The sequence below is a fragment of the Tursiops truncatus genome, chromosome 20 (assembly GCF_011762595.2).
Source record: "Tursiops truncatus isolate mTurTru1 chromosome 20, mTurTru1.mat.Y, whole genome shotgun sequence".
In the NCBI taxonomy this organism is placed as follows: domain Eukaryota; kingdom Metazoa; phylum Chordata; class Mammalia; order Artiodactyla; family Delphinidae; genus Tursiops; species Tursiops truncatus.
Genome location: NC_047053.1, coordinates 28,649,618 through 28,671,321, shown reverse-complemented (window position 1 = coordinate 28,671,321; position 21,704 = coordinate 28,649,618). Strand labels below are relative to the sequence as shown.

General features: G+C 38.1%; 1 protein-coding gene across 6 annotated transcripts in view; it reads right to left on the bottom strand.

Annotated features, from left to right (window-relative positions):
• Window positions 1-21,704, bottom strand: part of RAD51C (RAD51 paralog C) — a 53,715-nt gene that overhangs the window by 5,609 nt on the left and 26,402 nt on the right. For 2 of the 6 annotated variants that reach the window (XM_019945491.3, XM_019945490.3), the window contains 2 exons: window positions 19,002-19,062; window positions 14,446-17,547 (listed from right to left, as the gene is read on the bottom strand). The exons of 2 other annotated variants lie outside the window; for them this stretch is intronic. In XM_019945491.3, the coding sequence (XP_019801050.1) occupies window positions 17,431-17,547; window positions 19,002-19,062 (178 nt within the window). In that variant the 3' untranslated portion in view covers window positions 14,446-17,430. Of the gene's footprint in view, window positions 1-5,007; window positions 8,519-14,445; window positions 17,548-19,001; window positions 19,063-21,704 lie in introns of those variants that run through there. 2 more of the 6 variants (XM_073797842.1, XM_019945492.3) reach the window with 2 other exon arrangements.

The following is a 21,704-nucleotide window of genomic DNA, read 5'->3' as shown; positions in this document are numbered from 1 at the left end:
CTCATATTCTACTTTTTTCCATTTATATTGAAAAAAATTAAGCAATAAAATGACTAATATGTAAATTATTTTCAGGATATTAATTTGATTGTGTTGCCAAACTGGCAGTTGAGGCTGGCTGTTAACTGGGAGCTCAGCTGGGACCGTCAACTGTAATGCCCACACATAACGTCTCCAATGGCCTTAGGGCAATCAGAGGTCTTACATGGTAGCTTAGAGTTCCAAGATTGAGTATTTCAGTGAATAAGACAGAAGGTGTGACCTGGTGTCATAAATCAATAGCATTACTTCCGTGGTACTCTATTGGTCAAAGCAGTAATAGGCACATGTGGATACAAGAGAAGGGGACATAATATACCCCAACCTCCTGATGGGAGGAGTGTCAAAGAATTCATCTTGAAACTACCATAGTGACATTTACCTGCATGAATTTATGACAAAGTTTAGCAACTTAAACTTGGAAGCTCAGAAATTTGAGTGTTCTACAACCTAAGTGTCCATCAATGGATTATTGGATAAAGAAATTGTGGAATACATATATATATATATATATATATATGCATATATACATATACATACATACAATGGAATATTATTCAGCCACAAAAAAAATGAGGAAATCCTGGGAACTTCCCTGGAGGTCCAGTGGTTAGGACTCCACAGTTCCACTGCAGGGGGCACAGGTTCGATCCCTGGTCAGGGAACTAAGATCCCACATGCTGCGTGGTGTGGCCAAAAAAAATAAAATGAGGAAATCCTGCCATTTGCAACAGCATGGATGGGCACTGAGGGCATTATGCTAAGTGAAGTAAGTCACACAGAGAAAGACAAACACTGTATGAGCTCACATATTTATAGAATCGAAAACAAACAAACCCATAGAAAATGAGATCAGATCTGAGGTTACCAGAGGCAGAGTGTTGGGGAAGGGGGAATTGGAGAAAGGTGGTCAAAAAGTACAAACTTCCAGTTACAAGATGAATAAGTATCAGGGATACATGCATGATGATTATAGTTAACACTGCTATATGATATACATGAAAGTCAAGAGAGTAAATCCTAACAGTTCTCATCCCAAGGAAAAAATTTTTTTTCTTTTTGCTTTCTATTTTAATTGTATCTATATGAGGTGATGGATGTTAACCAAACTTATTGCAGTAATCATTTTACAATATATGTAAGTCAAACCATTATGTACACCTTGAATTATGTCTCAATAAACTGGGGGAAAAAAAGAAATTTGAGTTTTCCAAACTTAATTACACGGAAGTATCTTAACTGACACTAACAAATCTCATAAGAAACTGATGTATAAAAATCACAATGACAACATATGAATTTACAATGAGAACTACTACTTCCATTGAGACCAGACAATTGTATCAATCTGGCTATAACCAAAGTACCTGGGAAATCAAACTATCAACAAATTGATAACTGACGTGCATGGGATCAGACAAGAGTTCATTTCATATTTAAAGCATCAAACCAAGAGAGCCTCATGCAACCATTTCCACAGTCAGGATCAGCTATCAGGACCAATCTAAGAAGGACCCTCATTCCCTTGAGCAGGGCTTGAGTGGTTAAACCAAAGTTAGCTCCATTTTGATCCTTTCTCTACCATACTCTATTGCTTGCCAACACTTCTGATTGACACATTTAAAGAATATGGCCCTATGCCATATTTTCCCAGGTTAGAGTTTCTAACCTAAACGTAATTGATATTTTGGGCCCAGTAATTCTTTGTTATGGGGGCCTGTAACGTACATTTTAGGATGTTTAGCAGCATACCTGATCTTTATCCACTAGATGCCAGTGGCACCTGTCCCTAGCTATTGTGATGAGCAACATATCTCCACAATGCTAAGTGTCCCCTGGGAGGCAAAATCACCCCAAGCTGAGAACCACTTCATTAATATAAGAGCGTGGACTCTGCAGTTAGACTTATTTTGACTTTCGGATAGGCTGTTTCCTAGTAGTATGACTTTGAGCAAGTCATAAATTACAATGTACATTCCTTGTTTTTGGTTGCCCGGCAGCTATACCCCTTTGCTAGCAGCATCTCAATCTCTTTGAGGGAATTACCTCTCCTACACTGTATGCAGTTTTGGTAGGCCTCCTCTTGCAGAAGCCACATATAACTGTACTGACGTTTTCCCCCAGATGCTACCACATTCCGGGGTCAGACACTGACCTAAGTTAGGTCAGTAGAATATTCTCTCCCCTGACTTTGAATCCTGACCAAGTAATAAGGATAGAGAAGGGTGATAGTTCATTCACCTCAGTGGGCTCCTACCATGAGACCATTCCTATGGTCCCTGCTGTCTGGGGCTCTGGAACTAATTAACTAGGTTATGCATTTCCAAGCTGGCTTTTTCTGCCTTCCTATTATTTCTGTAACATACAGTAAATGTTAGCTACTATTAGTAAGGGGTCTTGAAGATTCCATAGTTTAATCCTGAGAGCAAACTTATTTCTCTAGGGTCTTCCCTGGCGGTGCAGTGGTTAAGAATCCGCCTGCCAAAGCAGGGGACACGGGTTCGATCTCTGGTCTGGGAAGAGCCCACATGGCACAGAGCAACTAAGCCCGTATGCCACAACTACTGAGCCTGCGTGCCACAACTACTGAGCCTGTGTGCCACAACTACTGAAGCCCGCATGCCTAGAGCCCATGCTCTGCAACGAGAAGCCACTGCAATGAGAAGCCCACTCACCACAATGAACAGTAGCCCCCACTCGCTGCAACTAGAGAAAGCCCACGTGCAGCAATGAAACCCAACACAGCCAAAAAACAAACTTATTTCTCTAATTTCCAAGTTCTTAGAGTACAACTTGCTGACACTTGAGCATACCTGTTATAGAATTAATAATTTGGCAACTGACTAGATATGTAGTTATTATGAGAGTAAGTCTTTGAGAAAGGTTCTGACATTAAGAGAAATGAAGTAGAAAAAGGAAACCAATTTGGGGAAAAATGGGTTTGGTTTTATATATGTCAAATATTTGATAAAACTATGACATTGTTAATTTAAAACAGATTGCAGTGGATTTGGAGCATGGGTGATAGAGCTTAACATGTTGATTTGGGACACAAAAGAGGATTAACATGACGACTGAAATAAGGACTAGAATAATTCTTTAGAGGTTAAGAGAGAAAAGTGCACATTCAACCGGATTCTGTCACTACAAACAGAATCCAATTCTGGCTGATTAAAAAAAAATTAATATTTATTAAATAAATGAATGAATAAACCCCAAAATTCATGAAGAAAAATGCATTAGCTATAATACTACCATATTTCACTAATTGTCCTACATAGAACTTGCCTTTAGAGTTTGGCTGATATAAGATAGAATACATTGGCATTTTTCATCTAACTGCCTTCTGAGACACCTCTTACTCAGGGGCCCTTTGTCAAATTCAAAACTCAAGGCCATGGTTAACATACAAATAAATTCCAGATGGAGAGATTTAAACATAAAATTACATTTGTTTACAGTTCTCTAAGAAAAAATGGGATTATTTAATAATCATAGAATGGGAAGGTCTAAATAGGACACACAACTCAAACAAAAGTGAAAAACTGACAACATAAACATCTAATTTCTGTGAGACAAAAAAAAAAGAGAAACTGGGGAAAATATCTGCCATATCACAAAGGCCTAATACCTTCCTTAATATGTAAAGAACTCTCACAGATTAAAAAGACCAACCACCCAATAAAAAAATGGACAAAAAATAAGAACAGTCAGTTCATAGAAAAGGAAACAGAGTAACTTGTAAGCAAATCAAAAAACATTCAAACTCACTTATAAAAAGAGAAAAGAACAAGAAAATGTTAATATCACACTATGAGATGTCATTTTAATAAACTTATCAAATTGGCAAAAAAGATAAAATATGATATTAAGGGCATAAACAGCCTCTCTCAAAGAACATTGGTGGAAGTATACATTGGTAGTATCTCTGGAGGATATGTGGGCAACATCGATCAAAATTCTAAATGCACATACACTCTGACCAATTCCTTATATCCTCACGAAAAATTTGATTAATCTAAATATCCATCAATTTAAGAATGATTAAATAAAACGATATTGGTACAATGGAATATCACACAGTAATTTTTTAATTGAGAAAATTCTATATGTACCAATACAAAAATAAGGTGCAGTTTGGGTTAAGATTTAGGTGTTGAAGAAAAATTATATTTATATTTTAGATACATGGAATAGCTCTAGAAGATCACACAAGAAACTGGTAATGATGATTGCCCCCTAAAAATGAACTGAGTGACTAAGGTACAGGGGAGGAAAGAAGACTTACTTTTCACTGAATTTCAAATCTTGTGCAAATATTGCTTAGCAAAAAAAAAATAATTAAAAAATAAAATAAAAAACAAAGACCAGAAAAACATTTTTCTCTTGAAGAACTAATGATAGCAATTATGTTTCCCATTATTAGACCAAGAGTTATATAATCAATTATGTTTTCCTCTTTGCCTTGGTTTATATAACTTAATATAAATTCTCTTTACTTTGCTACTTCACTTTTTCTTATCTGTGTTAATTTTTAAATTTTGAAAATAGGTAGAACATAATTTCCATAAGTTCTCAAGCTCTTCTGAGTGACCCCAACTTTTACATTCTCATAAAATAAGCTATATGTAAAATCACTATCTGAGTATCGATGTATTTAAAAACTCACATCTTACTATACATAACGAGAGTCAAATGGATAGCGGAAGCAAAAAAGGCCTAAGTCAATGGTGAACTAAAACTGAAAACAGGCAAAGGAATATATTGTGGTCGAAAACACATGAAATCTTGTCAACATGTTTTATGCCAAAATCAGTTCTAAGGGAGCAAAATGTTCTGTAAATTCTAACAGTAACAGTAAATTTAGGCACTGACGTTAAGCCAGCCTCTCTCCTGCAACTCAGTGGGTTTTTCTAAAACGTAATAGAACATTTCAACATCATGTCTCAAAATTGAAATGCAATATATTGGAATGGAAACCCTAGAATTATTGATTTTTAAAATTAAAAATGTGTAAATGTCACTCTTCCATATTTCCAGTATTGTTCATTTAAAGTGAATATTTAATAAACGCCTCTGCAAAAACAGAAACCACAAAATTTTGACCAATGAATTTAGCAATCATTTAGTCCCATCTTTTTTTTTGGACATCTTTATTGTAGTATAATTGCTTTACAATGGTGTGTTAGTTTCTGCTTTATAACAAAGTAAATCAGTTATACATATACATGTGTTCCCATATCTCTTCCCTCTTGCGTCTCCCTCCCTCCCATCCTCCCTATCCCACTCCTCTAGCTAGGTGGTCACAAAGCACCAAGCTGATCTCCCTGTGCCATGCAACTGCTTCCCACTAGCTATCTATTTTACGTTTGGTAGCGTATATATGTCCATGCCACTCTCTCACTTTGTCCCAGCTTACCCTTCCCCCTCCTCATATCCTCAAGTCCATTCTCTAGTAGATCTGTGTCTTTATTCACGTCTTGCCCCTAGGTTCTCCATGACCATTTCTGTTTTCTTAGATTCCATATATATGTGTTAGCATATGGTATTTGTTTTTCTCTTTCTGACTAACTTCACTCTCAATTACAGACTCTAGGTCCATCCACCTCACTACAAATAACTCAATTTCATTTCCTTTTATGGCTGAGTAATATTCCATTGTATATATGTGCCACATCTTCTTTATCCATTCATCTGTTGATGGACACTTAGGTTGCTTCCATGTCCTGTCTATTGTAAATAGAGCTGCAATGAACATTTTGGTACATGACTCTTTTTGAATTATGGTTTTCTCAGGGTATTTGCCCAGTAGTGGGATTACTGGGTCGTATGGTAGTTCTATTTTTAGTTTTTTAAGGCACCTCCATACTGTTCTCCATGGTGGTGCTGAATTCTCTTAGCTTTTGTTTGTCAGTAAAGCTTTTAATTTCTCTGTCAAATCTGAATGAGATCCTTGCTGGGTAGAGTAATCTTGGTTGTAGGTTTTTCTCCTTCATCACTTTAAATATGTCCTGTCACTCCCTTCTGGCTTGCTGAGTTTCTGCTGAAAGATCAGCTGTTAACCTTATGGGCATTCCCTTGTGTGTTATTTGTTGTTTTTCCCTTGCTGCTTTTAATATTTTTTCTTTGTATTTAATTTTTGATAGTTTGATTAATATGTGTCTTGGCAAGTTTCTCCTTGGATTTATCCTGTATGGGACTCTCTTTGCTTCCCTGACTTGATTAACTATTTCCTTTCCCATATTAGGGAAGTTTTCAACTATAATCTCTTCAAATATTTTCTCAGTCCCTTTCTTTTTCTCTTCTTCTTCTGGCACCCCTATAATTCGAATGTTGATGTGTTTAATGTTGTCCCAGAGGTCTCTGAGACTGTCCTCAATTCTTTTAATTCTTTTTTCTTTATTCTGCTCTGTAGTAGTTATTTCCACTATTTTATCTTCCAGGTCACTTATCCGTTCTGCTGCCTCAGTTATTCTGCTATTGATCCCTTCTAGAGCATTTTTAATTTCACTTATTGTGTTCCTCATCACTGTTTGTTTGCTCTTTAGTTCTTCTAGGCCCTTGTTAAACGTTTCTTGCATTTTCTCTATTCTATTTCCAAGATTTTGGATCATCTTTACTATCATTATTCTGAATTCTTTTTCAGGTAGACTGCCTATTTCCTCTTCCTTTGTTAGGTCTGGTGGGTTTTTGCCTTGCTCCTTCATCTGCTGTGTGTTTTTCTGTCTTCTCATTTTGCTTAACTTACTGTGTTTGGGGTCTCCCTTTCGTACACTGTTCCTGTCTTGCTAGCTGTTTGGCATAGAGTGTCCAGCACTGCAGCTTGCTGGTCGTTGAGTGAAGTTGGGTCTTGGCGTTGAGATGGGGATCTCTGGGAGATTTTCGCCGTTTGATATTACGTGGAGCTGGGAGGTCTCTTGTGGACCAGTGTCTGAACTTGGCTCTCCCACCTCAGAATCACAGCCCTGACGCCTGGCTAGAGCACCAAGAGCCTGTCATCCACATGGCTCAGAATAAAAGGGAGAAAAATATAGAAGGAAAGAAAGAAAGGAGATAAAGTAAAATAAAATAAAAAATAATTATTAAGAAAAAAATTTTAAGAAGTAAAAAAAGCCAAACCAAAACAAAAAAACATACAGGCAGAACCTTAGGACAAATGGTAAAAGCAAAGCTATACAGTCAAAATCACACAGAGAAGCATACACATACACACTCACAAAAAGAGAAAAAGTGAAAAAAAAAAATATATCTTTGCTCCCAAAGTCCACCTCCTCATTTTGGGATGATACGTTGTCTATTCAGGTATTCCACAGATGCAGGGTACATCAAGTTGATTTTCGAGATTTAATCCGCTGCTCCTGAGGCTGCTGGGAGAAATTTCCCTTTCTCTTCTTCGTTCGCACAGCTCCTGGGGTTCAGTTTTGGATTTGGCCCCGCCTCTGTGTGTAGGTTGCCTGAGGGCGTCTGTTCTTCCCTCAGACGGGATGGGGTTAAAGGAGCAGCTGATTCGGGGGCTCTGGCTCACTCAGGCCAGGGGGACGGAGGGGTACAGAGTGCGGGGCGAGCCTAGGCGGCAGAGGCCAGCATGACATTGCACCAGCCTAAGGCGCCATGCGTTCTCCCTGGGAAGTTGTCCCTGGATCATGGGACCCTGGCAGTGGCGGGGCTACACAGGCTCCCGGGAGGGGCAGTGTGGATAGTGACCTGTGCTCGCACACAGGCTTCTTGGTGGCGGCAGCAGCAGCCTTAGCGTCCCACGCCCGTCTCTGGGGTCCGCGCTGATAGCCGCAGCTCGCGCCCATCTCGGAGCTCCTTTTAAGCGGCGTTCTTAATCCCCTCTCCTCGCGCACCAGGAAACAAAGAGGCAAGAAAAAGTCTCTTGCCTCTTCAGCAGTTCCAGACTTTTCCTGGACTCCCTCCCGGCTAGCTGTGGCGCACTAGCCCCCTTCAGGCTGTGTTCACACAGCCAACCCCACTCCTCTCCCTGGGGTCCGACCTCCGAAGCCCGAGCCTCAGCTCCCAACCCCCGCCCGCCCCGGCGGGTGAGCAGACAAGCCTCTCGGGCTGGTGAGTGCTGGTCGGCCCTGATCCTCTGTGCAGGAATCTCTCCACTTTCCCCTCCGCACCCCTGTTGCTGCGCTCTCCTCCGTGGCTCCAAAGCTTCCCCCCTCCGCCACCCGCAGTCTCCACCCGCGAAGGGGCTTCCTAGTGTGTGGAAACCTTTCCTCCTTCACGGCTCCCTCCCACTGGTGCAGGTCCCGTCCCTATTCTTTTGTCTGTTTTTTCTTTTTTCTTTTGCCCTACCCAGGCACCTGGGGAGTTTCTTGCCTTTTGGGAGGTCTGAGGTCTTCTGCCAGCGTTCAGTAGGTGTTCTGTAGGAGCTGTTCCACATGTAGATATATTTCTGATGTATTTGTGGAGAGGAAGGTGATCTCTGCGTCTTACTCTTTCGCCATCTTGAAGCTCCTCTCAGACCTATCTTATTTTATAAATTTTATAAGAGAAGGGCATGAGAAAATAAAGGTGTTTAAATTGACATGGCTTATTAATGTCTCGGCTGGAATTAGGATCCAGGTCTTCTGACTCTAGTCCTATCTTCTCTCTACCACATTTTATTTTAATTTTATCAGTGGTAACTAGTTGTAAACATTTTAGTAAGAACATTATTAACAAGAAAAACAAAATACAGTAATTAGAGAGAAAATTAAAATAGCTGATCTGGGAAATGAAAATAAGTCTATTAGGGTTAAAATTTAAGCTACTAGGAATAGCTTGAAAATATTCCAAAGACAAATTAACTGTCCCAAACTTGATAAATAAAAACCAATAAAAGTTTCAAGAAACAAAAAGTTTACTTATATACAGTTATATTAAAACACTATTAGAAACAACCCAAATGTCTATCAACAGATGAATGGATAAGCAAAATGTGGTATATACACACAATGGAATATTACATAGGCATAAAAAGGACTGAAGTTCTTCTACATGCTACAACATGGATGAACCTTGAAAACATTATGCTAAGCGAAATAAGCCAGACACAAAAGGAAAAATATTGTATGAGTCTTATCACTTATATGAAATATATATGATAAGCAAATTCATAGAAGTAGAAAGTAGAGTAGAGATTAGCAGGAGCTGGTGGAGGAAATAATGAAGAGTTATTGCTTAATGGGTACAGAGTCTCTGTTTGGGGTGATGAAAAGTTTTTAAAATACTGGAGGGACTTCCCTGGTGGCACAGTGGTAAAGAATCCGCCTGCCAATGCAGGGGACACGGGTTCAATCTCTGGTCAGGAAGATCCCACATGCTGCGGAGCAACTAAGCCCATGTGCCACAACTACTGAGCCTGTGCTCTAGAGCCCACGAGCCACAACTACTGAGTCCATGCACCACAAATACTGAAGCCTGCGCGCCTAGAGCCCATGATCCACAACAAGAGAAACCACTGCAATGAAAAGCCTGCACATCGCAACAAAGAGTAGCCCCCGCTGGCCGCAACTAGAAAAAGCCCACGTGCAGCATCGAAGACCCAACACACACCCCCAAAAAATAAATAAAATAGTGGAGATGGTCCTACAACAATTAAAAATGTCACTGAATTATACACTTAAAAATGGTTAAAATGGCCAATTTTAAGTACTATTTTATCCCAATCTTAAAAAAAAAAATTTAAAAGACCACTATTAAATTACCTATATTTATTTTATAATAAAAAATGTTCAGAAACACCATCCTATGCATGACCAAAGGTTCTAAATCTTATTTGAAATATTTATTCATACAAGCCCTTGTTAAATGTGTACGTGTTATGCAGTAGATGGATGGATGGATTGATGGAGGGATGGAGGGATGGAGGGATGGAGGGATGGATAGATGAAAAGAATGAAAGCATACAGGCCAGCCTATCACACCTAACTGACAGAGTTGCTAGAAAGATCAAATTAAATGATGTAAAAGTGTTTCAAAATCATAAGGCACTATATAAGTATATTTTGTGTTACATATCTCCAAAATTGAAGCTAAAAGTGATAATACTTTGGGGAAAAATACAGTTTCAATAAAGGATAAAATGTTTGTAAAACCAAGGAAGAATTACTTTTAAAAAGTGTCTGCATGTTTTAAAAGTTACAGGCATATCTCATTTTATTTTGCTTCACAGATATTACTTTTTACAAACTGAAGGTTTGTGACAACCCTTTACTGAGCAAGTTTATTGCGCCATTTTCCCAACAGTATTTGCTCATTTCATGTCTCTGTGTCACATTTTTAGTAATTCTTGCAATATTTCAAACTTCATTATTGTTATATTTGTTATGTTGATCTGTGATCAACGATCTTTGTTGTTACTCTTGCAAGAAGATTATGGCTCGTTGAAAGCTTGCAGCTTTTAGGGACTTCCCTGGTGGTCCAGTGGTTAAGAATCCACCTTCCAATGCAGGGGACGCAGGTTTGATCCCTGGTCAGGGAACTAAGATCCCATGTACCACAGGGCAACTAAGCCCGCGTGCTGCAACTACAGAGCCCATGCGCTCTGGAGCCCGTGCGCCACAACTAAGACTCAACGCAGCCAAAAATAAATTAATTAAAAAATATATGTATAAAAAGAGTGCTATATTTTAAAAAAAGAAAGCTTGCAGTTTTTAGCAATAAAGTATTTTTAGGCAATAAAGTATTTTTAATTAAGGTATGTACTTTTTTTTTAGACATAATGCTACTGCACACTTAATAAACTACAGTATGGTATAAACAAAACTTTTATATGTACTGGGAAACCAAAAAAGTTTGTGTGACTTGCTTTAATATTTGCTTTATTGCAGTGGCCTGGTACCAAACCACACTATTTCTGAGGTATGCCTGTTCTACATATTTTATAATTAAGAAAAAATATACTCCTTAAAAAAATAAAGCTTGCAAAAAGCTAAGGAACTATCCTCTTTTTTCTTTGTTTCATAAATGGGAATAACCATCTATGAAAAGTTGAAAAATGGTAAAATATCTGTCCCAGTGCTTTTCGAACTTTAATGTGCATATTACATATGAATTACCCAAAGATCATTATTTCTTGAATCATGTTGCCACATGATTTGAGGGGCTGAATAGTGGCTTCCCAAAAACGTTTCCATCCTAATCCTCGAAATTTGTGAATCCTAATTTACATGCGAAAGGGACTTTGCAGATATGATTAAATTAAGACCTCAAGATGGGGATATTATCCTGGATTATCCGACTGGGCCCTAAATGTAATCACAAGTGTTCTTTTAAAGGGAGGGCAGGAGGAGAGTGAGAAAAAGGTGATGGAAACATAGAAAGAGAGACTGGAAGATGCTACGCTGCAGTCTTTGAAGATGGGCTATGAACCAAGGAATGCAGGCAGTTTCTAGAAGCTAGAAAAAGCAACGAAACAGATTTTCCCAAAGACCCTCCAGGAGGATGCAGGCCTGCTGACACCTTGATTTTAGCCCTTTGAAACTGATTTCAGACTTGTGTTCTTGTTTTATTTTTATTTTATTTTTGGCTGCACCACATCACATGGCTTCTGGGATCTTAGTTTCCCAACCAGGGATCAAACCCGGGCCCTCTGCAGTAAGAGTTCAAAGTCCTAACCACTGGCCTGCCAGGGAACTCCCCAGACTTGTGCTCTTTTAAGCCACTAACCTATAGTAATTTATTACAAGCAGCAAGAGGAAATTAATACAAATCATACATTATGATACAAATCATAATTTCGATTTCTTTAAAAAGGAACTTACATGCTTATTAGAAGTGTTGTTTATAACACTAAAAATACAGTAATAACTAAAACTCCAAAAAGAAGTTTTAAAAGTATGCACAACCATTAAAAACTATCACAGAGGGGCTTCCCTGGTGGCGCAGTGGTTAAGAATCCACCTGCCAATGCAGGGGACATGGGTTCGAGCTTTGGTCCAGGAAGATCCCACATGCCGCGGAGCCAACTAAGCCCGTGCGCCACAACTACTGAGCCTGTGCTCTAGAGCCCATGAGCCACAACTACTGAGCCCGTACACCACAACTACTGAAGCCCGTGCGCCTAGAGCCCGTGCTCCACGAGAAGCCACCGCAACGAGAAGCCCGCACACCACAACGAAGAGTAGCCCCCGCTCTCTGCAACTAGAGAAAGCCCGCGCGGAGCAACAAAAACCCAATGCAGCCATAAATAAATAAATAAATTTATTTATTTTTTAAAAAGTCAAAGAAAAATTTAGTTATGTGGAATACATGAGGATATATTAAGAATTTTAAAAAGCAGGTTACAATACTATATAATTTTTTTTTAAATTATACTTATGTGTATTTTGTTTCCTATAGTGTTACAGACTGAATTGTGTCTCCCCAAAGTCCTTATGTTATTCTTATTCTCTAACCTCCAATGTGATTATACTTGGTGACAGGGCTTTTAGGAGGTAATTAAGGTTAAATGAGGTCAGAAGAGCAGGGTCCTTATGATAGAATTAGCACCATTATAAGAACAGACACCTGAAAGCTTGCTCACTCATGCTCTCAATCTCTAACCATCATGTGAGAACATAGTGAGAAGAGGCCATGGAAGAGATCTATTATACCAGAAACAACCTGCTAGCACCATTATCTTGGACTTCTAGCCTCTAGAACTGTGAGAAAATAAACTTCTTTTAAGCCACCCAATCTATGGGATTTTGCCACGGCAGCACAAGCTACTACTACAGATTTTAGTATTGAGAAGCAGGGTGTTGCTTTAAGGAATACCTAAAACTGTGGAAGAAACTTTGGAACAGTAATGGGTGGAGGCTGGAAGAGTTTGGAGGTGGCATGCTAGAAATATGGGTATTAAAGGTGATTCTGGTGAGATCTGAAATGGAAATGAGGAACATGTTATTGGAAACTGGAGAAAAGGTGACCCTTGTTATAAAGTGGCAAAGAACTGGCTGAATTTAGTGTTCCGTGGAAGATAGAACTTCCAAGTAATGAAACTGGCTATTTAGCTGAGGTTTCTAAGTGAAGTACTGAAGGAGTGGCTTGGCTCCTCCTGTTTATAGTAAAATGCAAAATGAGATATATGAAGAAATTGTCAAGCAAAAAGGAACCGGAACCTAAAAATTTGGAAAATTCTCAGCCTATCTATATTGCAAATTAGACAGCATGTTCTGAAGAGGACATCAAGGGTGTGGCTGGATCATCACTCCATAAAAAGCTTATGGTATTATAAGAGCCAAAACAATGCCAGTTTGAACTGAAGGGGATAGAGACAGGACAAAGTGAAGGAAGGCTGACCGACTTTTTGGATTTGAAAGGACTGGAGAGCTATTTTGCTGCAAACATCAGCTATTCTTCAAGAAGAGGGAAAAATGACCCTGAAGGCCATTCAGAGGTCATCAGGGATACTACCTCATTTTCAACAGGCCAGATGGCCTCTGCCAGAGGTCAGGGGCAGAACCTCCACCTAGAGTTGTGGGGTGATGCTGCCATGCCACTGGGCCTGGAAGGCAGAGTATCAAACCAAAAAGGATTAATGTCAAGCCTTAAGATCTAATGGAATTTGCCTGGCTAGGTTTTGGACTTCCTGGGGACCCATCACTCCATTTTTCCTTCTGATTTCTTCCTTTAGAATGAGAATGTCTATCCTACCATTGTATTTCGGAAAGACTTGTCAGGTTTCACAGGTTCACAGCTGGAGAAGAATTCTGCCTCAGAAAGAACTGTACCTGAGGACTTCCCCACTCCCAACGCAGGCGGCCCGGGTTCGATCCTTGGTCAGGGAACTAAATCCCACACGTATGCTGCAACTAAGAGTTCACACACCACAACTAAGACCCGGCACAACCAAATAAAAATAAATATTAAAAAAAAAAACTGTACCTGGAATCTCACTGGCATCTGATTTAGAGATTATTTTAATGAGACTTTGTACTTTAGAGTTGATGCTGGAATGAATTAAGACTTTGGGGGCTGTTGGGATAGAATGTATTTTGCATGTGAGAAGGACATGAATTTGCGGGGACCAGCGGCAGAATGCTATGGACTGAAATGTGTCCTCTCAAAATTCATATGTTGAAGCCCTACCTCCAATGTGACTATTTGGAGATAGGGCTTTTAGGAGGTAATTAATGTTAAATGAGGTTATAAGGGTGGATTTCTCACAGGATTGGTGGTCTTATAAGACAGGAAGAGAGAACGGTCTCTATCTCTGCGCATTCACCTAGGAAAGTCCTCGTGAGCCAACAGTGAGAAGGCAGTTGTCTGCAAGCAAGGAAGACAGCCCTTACCAGAACCAGACCATACTGGGACACTGAGAAAATACCATGAGAAAATTCTGTTGTGTAAGTCTATGGTATTTTGTTTCTGCAGCCCAAGCGGACTAAGTGTATATTATAACTAGAAAAATAAATATCTTTTCAGCACAACTTTGAAAGGCTATATGAAAATTTTATTTAAAAAGAGTTGCAAACAAAAAGAAATACACTTGGCTTTGTCAATATTCAGGGTTTCATTTTTTTTAACATCTTTATTAGAATATAATTGCCTTACAATGGTCTCTGCTTTATAACAAAGTGAATCAGTTATACGTATACATATGTTCCCATATCTCTTCCCTCGTGTCTCCCTCCCTCCCACCCCTCTAGGTGGTCACAAAGCACCGAGCTGATCTCTCTGTGCTGTGCAGCTGCTTCCCACTAGCCATCTATTTTACGTTTGGTAGTGTATATATGTCCATGCCACTCTCTCACTTTGTCCCAGCTTACCCTTCCCCCTCCCCATATCCTCAAGTCCATTCTCTAGTAGGTCTGTCTTTATTCACGTCTTGCCCCTCAGTTCTCCATGACCATTTTTTTTTTCTTAGATTCCATATATATGTGTTAGCATACGGTATTTCTGACTTACTTCACTCTGTATGAGACTCTAGGTCCATCCACCTCACTACAAATAACTCAATTTCGCTTCTTTTTATGGCTGAGTAATATTCCATTGTATATATGTGCCACATCTTCTTTATCCATTCATCTGTTGATGGACATTTAGGTTGCTTCCATGTACTGGCTATTGTAAATAGAGCTGCAATGAACATTTTGGTACATGACTCTTTTTGAATTATGGTTTTCTCAGAGTATATGCCCAGTAGTGGGATTGCTGGGTCATATGGTAGTTCTATTTTTAGTTTTTTAAGGAATCTCCATACTGTTCTCCATAGTGGCTGTATCAATTTACATTCCCACCAACAGTGCAAGAGGGCTCCCTTTTCTCCACACCCTCTCCAGCATTTATTGTTTGTAGATTTTTTGATGATGGCCATTCTGACTGGTGTGAGATGATATCTCATTGTAGTTTTGATTTGCATTTCTCTAATGATTAATGATGTTGAGCATTCTTTCATGTGTTTGTTGGCAATCTGTATATCTTCTTTGGAGAAATGTTTATTTAGGTCTTCTGTCCATTTTTGGATTGGGTTGTTTGTTTTTTTGTTATTGAGCTGCATGAGCTGCTTGTAAATTTTGGAGATTACTCCTTTGTCAGTTGCTTCATTTGCAAATATTTTCTCCCATTCTGAGGGTTGTCTTTTTGTCTTGTTTATGGTTTCCTTTGCTGTGCAAAAGCTTTTAAGTTTCATTAGGTCCCATTTGTTTATTTTTATTTCCATTTCTCTAGGAGGTGAGTCAAAAAGGATCTTGTTGTGATTTATGTCAGAGTGTTCTGCCTATGTTTTCCTCTAAGAGTTTGACAGTGTCTGGCCTTACATTTAGGTCTTTAATCCATTTTGGGGTCTCATAGTTCTTTTAAAGTACAGTGTTATAATGCTTTATAAAATGACCTCTTAACAGTATCTGATGCCTGGTAACACTGATATTTATCACTTAACAACCCCCTTACTCTCTTGACGTTATGATTTGAGTAGACAGAATATAAAATGACAGGTAATTTTTTATAATGACTGCATTAATTATAATAAAAACATATGGGGCTTCCCTGGTGGCGCAGTGGTTGAGAGCCCACCTGCCGATGCAGGGGACGCGGGTTCATGCCCCGGCCCAGGAAGATCCCACATGCCGCGGAGCGGCTGGGCCCGTGAGCCATGGCCGCTGAGCCTGCATGTCTGGAGCCTGTGCTCCAGAACGGGAAAGGCCACAACAGTGAGAGGCCCACGTACCACAAAAGAAAAAAAAAACCATATGCCTTAAAGCGCTCAAAAATAAGAGTGTTACAATTAGTTATCCTATACTAAAGTAGTCATTTGAAATTAGTCTTACATAATTAGGATGACCATAAGCCTGATTTGCCTGGGACAGTCCTGATTTATGTCCTGGTATAATTGTTAGCAGTGCCTATTTTCATTCTTTAAAAAGTCCTTGCCAACTATGGTTAGTCTATGTATAATCAATTACAGAATAATTACATTTTTAAAATTTTATGAATTTAGTGTTCAGTCTGGGACAGGAAATACCAACTGTCACTGAAGTCTGGAAAATATGGTTGTCACGGTATATAATATTCAATTACTTAAATAATTTTCTTCCACTGGGAGTTAAAGTAAATTTTGTAAATGAATTAAGAAGCACTAAGAACCAGGTACCAAAACATTTTTAAATTTTGAAACCACTCAACAATCCAAATTTTTAATTTATTCAAGCAGTATTAAGATTATTCAAAGGAAAAATGTCAATACACCTAGAACTGGATCACACCATGTTTCAAAAATATAGAAATAAATGACTGTGAGCTTATCAACTTGACAACATAGATATATGTTCCAGTCAATGTTCTAGATGGGATAACAACTCTAAAGTCCTTCCTTTAATGTTACAAAATAACATTAAAAAATGAACAAATGACTTAGATTTTAGGATCGGGGTCACTAAAATCAGATTGGTCATCCAAAATGTGTATCCTACTCATAAACTGAATGTAATGATATGCTGACTCATGGTGCTGGCTTTTCTTCATAATGGAGACATGTCATTTTTAAGAATTATCAAAGCTACATTTAAAGAGGAGAGCACAATAGGAATGTGAAAAAAATCTTTTCTTCCTAGAAATGTCTAGGCAATTGGCAAAGAAAGGAGGAGAAAACAGTCTGAATATTAAATTCAGATTGGCCACAAGCGATCAGCTTTCCACATTTGCAAAATACAATAACTGTATCATCTCTACTGAATGTTATTGAAAATGAAAACAGGGTTAAATACAACTGTAGAACACTGCTTAGTTTAGAAAAACTTTCAGAGAATCCTATTTGTTAAGTGTTTTCACTTAATATAGACCTGATCCATTCATTCACCATTCACTTAATATAGTCTGGATTCATTCACGCCATAGTGTTTATATTCTAAAGTAACGAGTCTACTACTTGTAAGCACTGCATCTCTCACAGCATCAATACATATGTATACTCTGAGACTAGTCTTTGGATTCCTTTTCTTCCTCTGAGTCCCGTGACCGCTTCCGGATATTCAATGAACCTTCTGTTTGCAATGAACATGCAGTAGCAACAACAGCATCTCTAAATCCCTGAGGCTGCGAAATGAAAAAATATACAAGTATGCTTTAAGAACATCTAAAATAACAACTGGTCTTCCAAATATTTTAAAGTAATTGATAAAAGAGCTACTTTATTCTTGGGATAGAAGTTATTAACCACTGTGAATGAAGAGGATAAACCTCAAAGATAGACAGGGCTATAATAGGGTAACTTTTATCTAGAGTATGTGTATGTCTTTACTTATACATACACATACACAGAAATATAGTACATTATAAAAATATTCTCTAAAAGTCAATCCTAACAAACTTTACAGTGGCTCTATTAAAAGAGGTGAAAGGAATTAACATGCACTAATTACTTAGGTACTTTAGAAATATTTTCACAATTAAATACTCTAATGAATTGGGAGATTGGGATTGACATATATACACTAATACGTATAAAACAGATAACTAATGAGAACCTGCTGTATAGCACAGGGAACTCCACTTCGCTGTACAATAGAAACTAACACAACACTGTAAAACAACTATACCCCAATAAAAATAAATACTCTAAAATAAAATGTCCCGATTAGATACTTTAAATGCACCTGGGCAGTGCAAAGACTAAGTAGATAATTCAGTTTCAGAATCTCCTTCTATTTCTGTTTTTGTCCTTAAAAAATGAGACGCTAAGAATATATCTGATTCAACACTATTGATAAATATGCATTATTTTAGCCAAAAATTTATTTTCTATGATGTAAAATTACTGGAAAATTAACACTTTAAAGTGGGATATATTTCACTTATATGTGGAATCTAAAAAAATAACAAGAAACTAGTGAATACAACAAAAAAGAAGCAGACCTACAGATACAGAGAACAAACTAGTGGTCACCAGTGGGAAGAGGAAAGTGGGGAGGGGCAATAATGAGGTAGGGGATTGAGATGTACAAACTACAACACTATGCATAAAATAAACTACAAGGATATTACTGTACAACATGGGGAATATAGCCAGTATTTTACAATAACTATAAATGGAGTATAACCTTTAAAAATTGTGAATCACTATAATGTACACGTGTAACTTATATAATATTACATATCAACTATACTTCAATAAAAAAAGAAAAAAGTGGGATATATTTGATGACTATGATAGATCTATCAAAATGAGTAATGCTGGTATTTTTTTCTTTTCTGAAAATCTTTAACGACTTTCACTTTAAAAATCTAATATCCTGACATTACACATGGCACGGAACACACTCCCCTATAAATAAGTATTTCCTCTGTTCTTAAGAATAAATTTCAGTTTAATTGTGACTAGAGAATTCTTACATATACTACTATTTTGGGGATAATGTTCTAAGCGTCAAAAGCTGTCCTCAAATATGCTTGCTGCCTACAGAAGTTAACAGAAGCAATTTGTAAATGCTCTCTTGAGATAATTACTGCCCACTAACACCAAAATCCCACTCTAACCAAATAATACTGACTGTGATTTGAAATAGTACTGTAGCATCCTTCTGGCTTGGTGATTTGTACAATGTTGCCAACCTGCTTAGAGAAAAAGAATAAATACACACAAACACATGATCTTAATTAATTAGTTCAGACGACTGATTTCATAATTTAAATTCATAGCTTTTTACTATAATTCTATTATTTTGTTCTCTAAGAACACAGAAAGCAAAGAAATATCAAAAATACTCCCTTAAAACAAGAGCTATATGTATACATGTAATAATTATTACATATAATAACAATACGGGCTTCCCCGGTGGCACAGTGGTTAAGGATCCGCCTGCCAATGCAGGGGACACAGGTTCGAGCCTTGGTCTGGGAAGATCCCACAGGCCGCGGAGCAAATAAGCCCATGCGCCACAACTACTGAGCCTGTGCTCTACAGCCGCGAGCCACAACTACGGAGCCCGTGTGCCACAACTACTGAAGCCCACGCGCCTAGAGCCCAGGCTCCACAACAAGAGAAGCCACTGCAGTGAGAAGCCCGCGCACTGCAACGAAGAATAGCCCCCGCTCGCTGCAACTAGGGAAAGCCCACGTGCAGCAACAAAGACTCAACATAGCCAAAAATAAAATAAAAATAAAAATAAATTAAAAAAAACAAAAATCCACAATAGATTTGTTTACATAAGTGAAATTTTAAAACAACCAAAAAGGCCAATGACTGATTCAAATAAATTATTTTATACATGACAAGATGCTATTTACACTTAAGAAAATAAAGTGGAAGAAAATATTTAATGAGATTGGAAAATATTATTAATATATGAAGTATAAGTTATACTGTATGAGCCCACATTTATGAATGTTTGTACATATACATTATATAGAAAAATTACTAAAAGACTACAATCAAAGGGACTTCCCTGGTGGTCCAGTGGGTAAGACCCCATGCTCCCAATGCAGGGGGTCTGGGTTCGATCCCTGGTCGGGGAACTAGATCCCGCATGCATGCTGCAACTAAGTTCTGGCGCAGCCAAAATAAATAAATAAATATTAAAACAAACAAAACCAAAAAATACTACAATCAAAAAGTTAAGTTGTTGTTACAAGGTAAAAGTTGTTTTTTTGTTTGGTTATCTACATCTTTCAAACTTTCTACAGTACTTGTGTATTTTTTTACGTGTTATAATAGAAGTATTAAGACAATTTCTTGGTATTTAAATGAGGAACACGTACTCATAATATACTAATACAAATAATCTAGGAAAACACATTCTTTCAAAATGCTTATGTTCAGAAAACTCGCTGTCAAAACAGGACAAGGTCTGTTTAGGTATGATTTTATTGTGTACTCTACAAAGTAAATAATATAAAACTGAAAGCTGAAAGTAGTTGAGAAATAAAATTCTAAACTCTTATTAACTATGCTCAAATACCGTAACAGCAACAAATACAGTTGACCCTTGAACAATGCAGGGGTTAGGGGCACCAACCCTGTGCAGTCCAAAATCCAAATACTCTGCTTCAAAAACAAAGGAATTGATAAATGAGTCACCCAAGGGCAGGAAGCTGAAACAGTTTAGATAGAATCAGGACTCAAACCCTAGCTCTTTTAACTCCACATACTCTGATCTCTAATTGAACACAAAAAAACTCTTCCCCACACTTAAAAGATCTGTAAAATGAAAATACAGATACTACATTTATTGAAAAAAATCTGCCTATAAGTAGACCCATGCAATTCAAACCCTTGTTGTTCACTGGTCAACTGTATAAGAAAAAAAAATTTTTTTTTTTTTGGCCGCACCATGTGGCATGTGGGATCTTAGTTCCCTGACCAGGGATCAAACCCGCGCCCCCTGCAGTGGAAGCATGGGGTCTTAATCACTGGACCGCCAGGGAAGTCCCTAAGCAAAAACTTTTAAAGTGTCTTTTAAAAATTACTTTAAAACTGATATAATTTATTCACAATAGCTAAAAGGTAGAAGCAACCCAAGTGTCTGACAGATGAATGAATGGATAAACAAAAGGTGGTATATACATACCATGGAATATTGCTCAGTCTTAAAAAGGAAAGGAATTCTGACATATGCTACAATGAACCTTAAAGACTTTACACTAAGTCAAATAAAGCCAGTCACAAAAGGACCAATATTGTATGCTTCTGCTTATATGAGGTGCCTAGAGCAGTCAAATTCATAGAGACAGAAGGTAGAATGGTGGTTCCCAGGGGCTGGTAGGAGGGGAGGATGGGGAATTAGTATTTAATAAGCATGGAGTTTCAGTTTAGGAAGATGAAAAAGGTCTGGAGATGGATGGTGGTGATGACTGTAAAATAATATGAATGTACTTCACGCCACAGAATCGTACACTTAAATGGTTAAAATGGTAAATTCTTTGTTACATATACTTTACCACAATTTTTTTTTTTGGCTGCAGCACACAGAATGCAGGATCTTAGTTCCCTGAGCAGGGATCGAACCTGTGCCCCCCTACAGTGGAAGTGTAGTCCTAACCACTGGACGCCAGGGAATTCCCTACTTTACCACAATTTTAAACAACTGATATAACTGTACAAAATAAGGATTCTAACTTAGAGAAAAATCATAGCCTCTCAGAGTTAAACGGATCATTTCTTTAAATGTCATATAATGTTGATTTGTTTTCAAAAATAATTCAAAAAGACATCTTGGTTTATGATGGTACTCTCTTAATTTTGAAATTGGCCCCTA